The sequence below is a fragment of the Podarcis bocagei genome (assembly GCF_964188305.1).
Source record: "Podarcis bocagei genome assembly, chromosome: 14".
Lineage (NCBI taxonomy): Eukaryota > Metazoa > Chordata > Lepidosauria > Squamata > Lacertidae > Podarcis > Podarcis bocagei.
Window position 1 is genome coordinate 3,091,901 of NC_138139.1, and position 9,147 is coordinate 3,101,047.

Consider the following 9,147-nt stretch of genomic DNA (forward strand, 5'->3'; position numbering starts at 1 on the left):
CTTGAAAGAGGCATTCCCTCCTGTGGGTGAGCGAAAGGGAGATGCCTCTGCTAAGGGGTTGCTTGTCCTCTGCACTTTTAAGAAGTAGTTGCCTTCAAAAAGAAATCAGATTTTTTATAGAAATGTCTGCCATCCAATTAATCAGGTCACATCTTTCATCTGAGCAAAAGTTGATTTAATTGATTGAACTGATTTGTTGATTAAATGTTAAAGCCCCAGTTGTTGATGGCTTTCTCTATTGCTGATTATTGTGTCATTGTGTGTGTGCTTGTTTAGAGGGCTCCACCTGGACTTCCCTCACTCACCCTTTGGCGCTTTGTACGAGGTTGCCATCAACAGCCCTGGAATGCTCTATCCATCTGAGCTGCCCCCTCCCTATGAAGCAGTTATTGGACAAAGCCCAGCCAATCAGGTGAGAGAGACCACAAGTGGGAGGATTGTTTGTTTGTTTGTTTGTTTGTTTGTTTGTTTGTTTAAAAATTATTCATATACTGCTATGTCATTTTTTTAATAAAAAAGATCCAAGTGGTTTACAGCAATAAACTATAACACTGTACAACGAAAACCATCAAAAATAAGTTAAAAGTAGAAATCAGGTAACTATTGTGGAAAGATGTCTTTTTCATGGCCTGCATAGTCAGGAGGCCTTTGAAACTTGCCCCAGAAGGTGTGCTGAATCTCAGGATTGGGCCGATGACACTAAAGGCTCCATTTCTGATTGTCCATTGAGCCAGCCCAGGGAATGACCAACGACACTCCTGCTGGTGATCTCAGTGATCAAGCTGGGATAGAAGGGTTCAAGGAATTCAGGATCTGATCACTCTTCATCTGTGCCCAACCTGCTCAACACAGCTTTTATCAGATTCAGCCAGCATGACCAATGCTCAGGCATTTTGGGAGTTTGGGGGGGTGACAGTTTGAGGAAAGCTAATGTAATTCCATGCAAATGGGGAGCAAGTATAAATCACATGATCAGAACCAACTCTTCTTCAGGAATAGTTAGACAGGGATTGAATCTGGGACCTTCTGCATGCAAAGCAGATGCTCTCCCAGTGAGCTGCTGCCCTTTCCTCAGATGGCAAGCAACAACCTAAGCAGGGATGGGCAACCTTTTTCCTGTTGAGGGCCACAGGCCAACAGTGGGTAGTACCAGAGGCAAAAGACTCTCCTGCTTCCATGTTCACCATCTTGGACTGGAATTCTGAGTACAAGTCAGGTCTGCCCCTTAGGGCTCAATGGAGCAGTGAGATCCCTGCCAGAGCATGGAGATGGCACAGGTACGGGGTCTGGTGTCAGCATATGACCGCAGAGATGCTGGTTCAGGATCCAGCATAGCTCCATGGGACTTCCAAATCAACATGCACAAGACTGGGCTGTGAGCAGCTAAATCTCGAGTGATTTCTTTGATGGTGAATGCTCTGGTTCCATTAGCTTCTGCTCCTGATTTTCTTTGCTTTGCTTTGCTATTCACAGGTCACCGCTGTGGACCAGCAAGTCACAGAGCCCAGTCTGGGTGAGAGAAACACCACAGCAGGCTTCAGCAGCCAAGGTGATCTACGCACTGCTCATTCACTGGCACAGGGCTCGTGCCCACTTTGATGCCTGTACTTGTGACCACAGGCCACCTTGGCTGTGACTCCGGGAAGACCTGCTCCCTGCCTTGCAGGGCTTTTCCACCTGGTCTGGGGAAGGCGGGCCCAGACTGACTCCAGCTGCAAAAGCTGAGGCTGCTGAGCAGACACTTGGGCTGGGGTGTTGTCAATATTAATTTTTTGTATCTTTATTTTTAGATCTTACTGTGATTTATGTGGCCATTGTTCAGTTTGGCTGTGTACTTTCTGAAGTGTTTTATTTATTGTTTATGACTATTTTTGTAATGTTTTGTAATTATGTAAATCTTTTCATGTTGTAAACTGCCTTGACCATGGTTTGAACCAGTGCTTTTTTCCTAGAAAAATAGGTGCCTGTACTCACCATGAAGTTGTTAGAGTAAGTGCCACACTTTTTGACAACCACAAAAAGAGGTGCTGGGACTGCGTGCCCTTGAGTGCCCCCTGGAAAAAAGCTCTGGTTTTAACCATGGAAAGGCAGCGTACAAATAACATGATGATGATGATGATGATACTGTACCTGGCAGCTGAAATCACAAAATCAGAGGCAATTAAGAGAGGTTTAGTGCTGCATTAGATCTGCACCAGTCCATTCATGTGTGGGACTCATTGCTTTATCTTGCTGTCAGAGCTGCTTCCAGATCCTAGCTCACGGAGGATCACGCTAGCCAGCGTTCACTTTATAAAAGTCTTTATTGAGTTACAGTTTCCATTCTCAAGCTGCTGCGTGCAGCTCTACGTCTTATGGGTTAGACCGGCGAAGCTCCGTCTGAGTCTCCGCCTCCTGTGCACCAGCTTACTAACCTAGCCTTACTCCACCTTTTCCGCCTGACCGTTCTTCTCTGGGTCCCTCTGCCCCCCGTGGTCTCTTCCTTCCGGGATTCTTCTGACGCTGACCCCCCGGACCCTTCTGTCTCCTTGCGTCGGGCTTTAGGACCTGGCTCCCTTTCCGGGCTGCTTACTGCGCCACCTTCCTGTGCATTTGAACTTGGCGCGCGCGCCCAACCTTCCACTTTCTGCTCAACCGTTTCTTCGCTCCCCGATGGAGGTGTGGCCACTCCTGACTCATGCCCTCCCCCCTGCTGCGAGCTGCCAGAGCTCGATACCTGGCGCCCTTCCTCTCCACTGCGCTCTGTTGGTGACGCTGGCCCCGATTTCCAACTGCTGCCCTCTGAGCCCCCTCTGGACCCTTCTTCCTGGGGTGTCCCCCTAGGCTCCCCCCTTGCTCTGGCCACTGGCGCTCCTTTCTGTGAATCTTCTGATTCACTGGAAAGACTCGGAGATCTCGGGTCGTCGTCATCACTCATCTTTTCTTCGGCCTCCTCCCCCTCGCTCTCTGTTTCCTCCTTTGCCCTCGCCTCTGCTCCTGAACCCCTGACACTTGCGCTCGTCAAAGGATGCGCCTGCACATGCCAGCCAGCTCCAAATATGGGAAAATTTCATTTAACCTTCCTTGGGGTTTTCCTTAGAAGAGGACATGGAGAGCTGCTTGTAGGAAGAACACCACTAGACAAATGAAGGAAAATAGAAGAGTTTCCCAAGAATTTAAGAAATCTGGGAAGTTTATCTGAAAACAAGTGAATCACCCAAAGGAGCAAGGGCTTCTTGTTAGAGCCCAGGCTTTAAGATTCAGGGCTACATGAGAAACATAATGATCAAGAGTGTTGCAGCCCAGGGTCCCAGGGTGGGTTACAGCTTTAAAACACAATTTAAAAACAATTTAAAACAACTTACAGTCATAAGGCAGGTGGCTCCAAAAAATGTAAGGGTAGGGGTAAAGTGGTGCGTCTGCAGCATTCTCTGAAAGCTGTATAATATAGGTGTCAGGTGCACTTCTGTGGGGAGGGAGTTCCACAACGTAGGGGCCACCGCAGAGAAGGCTCTCCTGGGTTGCCACCCCCTGAACCTATGAGGACAGAGGAACTACCAAGAGGACCCCTCTCTGCTGAGCTCAGCACCTGAAAGGGTCTTTAGCAAAAAAGGGGGTCTTTCAGATATTTGGGGTCTGAATATTTAGGGCTTTAAGTCTGAGCACCTTGAATTGAGCCAGGAAATGAACTGGCAACCAGTGCAGCTGATTTAAACCAGGTTGGCACTTTATGACACTACTCCTCTGTTCATTTCATTCTCCCTTTGCATTTTTGACGGTATCATAAAACCAGGTTGGCCTGTGCTCAATAGTGGCACTGCAGCAGTTTCTGACTCAGCTCTGTTTTGCAGCCTCGGCAGACAGCACTTCCCACGTGGCCTCTGAAGCAGCTGACACCCCTGAGCACCTCAGCTACTCCTCAGAGGACCTTTGTTCCCTGGAAGTCCAGGAGTCCCTCCTTTCCACGGACTTCTCTTCATACGAAGCAACCCACAAAGGTGCCGTAAATAGGAGCTGCTCCAGCTTAGACTACAGCATTCATTGTGGGCTGCATAGGACTCGCTCCCAGGGTTCCCCAGGCGACGAGGCCAGCCAGACCTCTGTGAATGGCTCTCGTGGCCAGGAGCCCGAGACCTGCTCCCGTCGTCGCTCCTCAGACTGTTCCTCAGAGAACTTCACTGCCTCCAGGAGAGATTCACGCAGCTCAGTCAGAGAATGCAAAACCACACCCCCTCAGAAGCCACGGAAGATGTGTTGCGGGGTCTTCATCCCACCCGCTGGGCCACAGACTCACCATGCCCATTGCTCAGTGCCTGCAAACAGTTTACCCCACAGCTGCCCAGAGAGGATGGCCCAACAGCGCACGAGGAAAACCAGGATTTCCAGCATAGTCCGATCCACTAGTGACCCTCTGTCATGTTCGTCTGCCACTGAAGGTGAGTGTCGCCTGCTGAGATACTGGTCAACAGAGCCAGTGGCGGTGTAGTGGTTAGAGTGCCAGACTAGGACCTGGGAGACCAGGGTTTGAATCCCCCCTCAGGCGTGTTGCTCCCAGGGGGATTTTGGCCAGTCACTCCCTCTCAGCCTAACTTACCTCACAAGGTTGTTCTGGGGACAAAAGTGGGGAGGAGAAGAAAGATGCGTGCTTCCTTGAGCTCCTTGGAGGAAAGGTGGCATCTAAATGTTATAAATTAAACAAACAAACATAACATTTCCAGATGTTGTTGGACTGCGGGGTGAACACACCTGTCAACACTGCATTCTCTTCTGTTTTTCATTTTTCCATTTAAAGTTCAGTTTGCCACTAATGCATCAGTTAGCATTTTTTAAAATGTTGTCAGCATTTTATTTATTAATTTATAAAAATATTTAATAGACAACTATTTCATTAAAATATCAAACTGGTTTCCAGCAAAAATACATAAAACCATACAGTAAAAACCATACAGTAAAAACCATATTAAAAGGATGTATTCTTAATTGGCTGCATAGACCTGGCAGAAAAGAAAACTTTTCATCCAGTATTTAAAAGTCAGCACAGAAGGTGCCTGCTGAATATCCAGTGGCAGAGCATTCCACAGGACTGGACCAATGACACTGAAGGCTCGTTTTCTTTCTGTTATCAAGTTAGCCTCAGCATTTAGTGTGCATTTCTCTTATATATGCATATATTGTGTGCAATGTGTGATACCAGGGGATGGACCACTGGCAGAAGGCCACAGCTTCCCCCCCCTGTGGTGCCCCCTTTGCACGAGTAGTACACAAAGAGGCCTAGAGAGCTGACTGACCATGACAGGGCAGGCATGGAACAATCAGAACAATTATTATAATATCAGAACAATGATTTATACAGCCTGTCTCATTTTGCTGCCTCAGGTGAAATGGGAAGGTGCTGCCCAACTGCCCCCCAACCCTGCCAGCTTCCAGCGAGGTCTCACAAAGTCCCAGGAGAGCTCAGGAGAGCTCAGCCCCGGCAGCAGGAGCTCGCACTCACACCCTGGATTCTGCTGCCCACAGCAGCTGCTTCCATCTGTCTCATGAGTGGGCTGGCTCTGTCTATAAGGCACTGGTGGTGGTAACAATGACCCACTGAACGCGCTGTGGGCCTTGTGTCTGAATTAGCGCTGTTTCTCCCCACCGCCTTCATGACATTTCTCTTCCCGTTCGGTTTTAGTTCCTGCCTCTGGTCCTCATGTGGCTGCCTCTACTTATCAGGACTCCAGAAACCAGCTCCATCCAGTGGGAAAATTGAGGGACCCCAAAAAGGCTGAACGCTCCCGGAAGCCAAAGGCCTTCCAGACCATCTGCAAGGAGCGTCCCCACTCTCTGGTGGACCTGCAAGCCTACAAGGACACGAAGATCCTGGTGGCCAAGTTTTTGGAGCACTCGAACTGCAACCTTCCCCCGGAGGTGCGTCATGTGGTGAACAGCATCCGGTCGGTCATCAAGTCTGACGAGCGGCACATGGAAGAAGCCATCTTCAGTGCAAACATCATTGACCAGGTGGGCAGCTTTAACGTTTTGGTTTGGGTAACGACGGCCATGGTAGAATCTCCTTGTTCCATGGCAGTTTGCTGCTGGATACCAGTCACTGGGGAACAACAGAGCGAAGGCAATGGCCAGGGCAGGCAGAGGGCAGCCGACACCCTCCGGATTAGGGATCTCTGCGAAATTGCTACTTTCAAATTTGATATCAAAACTAGTCACAGTTAGGTTGCTTTGAGCTCAGTATCAAAGTGGATGCAGATTCCATGTACATGTGCGGAATGCCCCAGCCCCTTTTGCATGGGACATTACAGATGTGGCCAGATGGTACCAAACAGGCCAGCAAAGCAGAGGTGGGGGGCGGGCATAGGAGAAGGCAGGCAGGCAGACACAGGGACTCATAGATGCACATCCACACTATCAGCCAAGCAGTCACAAACTCAACAAGAAGCTTCATGCAGGCAGGAAGGCAGGGACTCAGCCGGGGGGGGGGGGGGACCTGCATCTTCAAGTGGGCTGGCAGATTCACACAGAGAGAAACACACACTAGAGGAGAGTAGGATGTAGAAAGGCAGGGCTGGCAGAATGAGGAAAAACAGGCTGGAAGGCATGGAAGAAGTAAACTGACAGGGAGAAATTGGGGGAGGGTTTGCCACCATCTCAGAGAACACAAGGCAAACAAAGTAGGTGGGGAACTGAAATGAAGGTGAGAAAAGAACTTCCATCATCCCTGGCCATTGGCCACACTTGCTGGGGCTGATGGGAATTGTAGTTCGTCACCATCCAGTTTCCTACCTTCCTAAGATGTTGGATGTTGCACCAGATTATGTTCTCTGTTTTCATTATGGTTTGATCAGTGTACTTTTTATTTTTTTACACTTGTACGATTTTGTGGCTAGGGAATAAAGATCACAATTCTGTGATCTATAGTGACTCAGAGGTAATTTGGGGGTGCAGGTCATCCCACGGTGCACCCCACAAAGTGCCAGCAGGTAACTGGCTTGACTCCTTGAACCGCGATTTTGCATCCGGCTCCACCACCACCACCCAGATACCCCCCCCCCATTTTGCACCAGGCGGTGGCTCTCGAGGTTCTAGCTTTTTAAAAAGCAGCAGCACATTTTGCTACAAGCGCCTGCTGGAACCGCCAGGGGCAAGCTATTCCACTTGCCTTGCCCCACCCCTTCCCTCAGACCCCTAAAAGGCGGAGCTTCTGTTTAAGTACTTCTTCTTGCTGTCTCTTAGTGTTTTTGTGGGTCCAAAAGGCAGAATATGAATAAAGGAAAAAGTAACGTAACCTTCCGTCCCAGAAGTCTGCAGTCTGCCCACCTCTGGCTCTGCTCTGTATCTCGCTTTCCTCCTTGCTCTCAACTTGTGCCTCTTTCTCTGCAGGTGATCATGAGCTCCCGACAGAATGTGGATACCTCAAGAAAACGGCTTCAGGAAGACCTCCACCTACAGAGCTGTGGGGCACTGAGCTCTCCGGTGGCCTTGTTACGCAGGGCTCACATTGGCCCCAGCTTAGAGAGACCACACAGTTTAATCGGAGTCTGTCGAGAAACCATCCTTTGACAAAGTACTGTGGCTGCTCCACAGAGGAATATTCCAGCTCCACTGCAGGCCTCTGGGGGAGCCCAGCATCGGGGGGGGGGGCGTTAAAAGGCAAAGCAAACCCAACAGACACCCCTGAAGAGTCTTCCTTTCATGGTCCGGCTTTGGATCTTAACTTTCAGTGGCACAGCGCCCCGGTTCCTGTGGCTGCCTATTGAAGGGGCTCCTTTTGCAAAAAACCATTGGTTTATTATTTAACAAACAAACACAGACACATACTTTTTCTCATTCAAAGAAGTTGCTTTTAAAAGTTTTGAAGGACATGCCTGGGGCTGGAGGGCACCGCCCCCCCCCTGTTGCCAAGCTGCGATGAACCTGCTTTACAACTTAGAAGTTGTATTTTATTCACTGTACCTCAAAAGTGTTTTAACTAATTCTGAACAGTGTTTTAATAAAAAGAAAAAAGAAAAAATGTATTTCTGGACACTGCATCTTCCAGAATTGATTTTCTGCAATCAATATGTGGATTTTCTGTTGGGTTTCTGGGGGAGGGGGTTTGATGCGTTTATTGTCTATGTCCCCCCCCCCTTGTGGGCTAACTGATGTGCTGTTTTCCCCTTTTTAAAGATATTTCTGCTCCACTGATATTGACAATTCTAAGATTGAACCCAGGATAGTGGGATGGGGCACTTGGAACCTACTAACTACTCTTGGACCAGTGCCCGTCATCCCTGACCAGTGACTGTGTTGGCCACAGTCCATGGTCTGGCAACATCTGGAGTGCCCTCTTCTTCTAGGTTACAAGCTGGATCCCTGGGGAAAGCTAAGTGTCTTATTCACGGGCGGGGGGGGGGTTGAGCTCCTGCCCCTTTTATTTGGCAGTTGTGGACCAAACCAGAACCAGTGCTCAGTGCAGAGCTGTCCTATGGGGCTTGGGAGTGGTTCCAGAAAGCAGGAACGTTTGTGCGAGAACTTGAGCACGTCTTCATCCAGCGCTTATGCAGCTGGAACACTTGCACCCTCCCTGCTGCAACAGAAGCTCATTCAACAGACGGCAGCGCCTTCTTGGGCCCCTCTCTTGCTCCTTGCCTCTTTTGCTACAGCACCAGCCCCGAGGATTTCTTTGCAGTATCAGCTCAGAAAGATGTCAAAAGTTGCCATCTCTGAAAATGCCTTTTCATCTCTGCTATTATGAAACTACAGTGACCTCCAGTGGAAGCCCAAGCATTCAGCTAACTCGCACTCCCTCAACATCTGCAGTGCTGATTTCTGGAGGGGAAGATGAATGGTGAGCAGGAAATTCCTTCTGCAATGTCACTTCAAGATGAAGCCCCAGTGGCTGAAGCCTGCGCTCTGCCCAGCCTCTCTTGGAACACGGCATGGCCCTCTTGCACAAATCCCCTTGGAGGAGACAGGAGCTGTGCCACCAGCCGCACCAGCTGGTCCTGGCGTCACCGCACCTGCTAAGCGAGGGGTGGGGGACCTTTTCCCACACAGAGGCAGAACCCGCTTGGTGGGAACTGTTGGCCAGACCCCCAAGTGAACAGGCGGGTGAGGGGGGTTGGCCTGTGGGTTGAAGGTTTTCTATCCCTGCACTAAGCAGACTTCAAAAACAAACAAAAGAAGCCACAG

At 49.5% G+C, this 9,147-nt stretch overlaps 1 protein-coding gene across 2 annotated transcripts in view; it reads left to right on the plus strand.

Moving 5' to 3' along the window:
- ENTREP2 (endosomal transmembrane epsin interactor 2) overlaps positions 1-8,005 on the plus strand; it is a 214,368-nt gene extending 206,363 nt beyond the window's left edge. Inside the window, exons 7-11 of one of the 2 annotated variants that reach the window (XM_081170598.1) lie at positions 277-412; positions 1,474-1,513; positions 3,831-4,415; positions 5,654-5,982; positions 7,357-8,005. In XM_081170598.1, the coding sequence (XP_081026724.1) occupies positions 277-412; positions 1,474-1,513; positions 3,831-4,415; positions 5,654-5,982; positions 7,357-7,536 (1,270 nt within the window). In that variant the 3' untranslated portion in view covers positions 7,537-8,005. Of the gene's footprint in view, positions 1-276; positions 413-1,473; positions 1,550-3,830; positions 4,416-5,653; positions 5,983-7,356 lie in introns of both variants that reach the window. The other variant, XM_081170597.1, reaches the window with a different exon arrangement.
- The last annotated feature ends 1,142 nt before the right edge of the window (positions 8,006-9,147 follow it).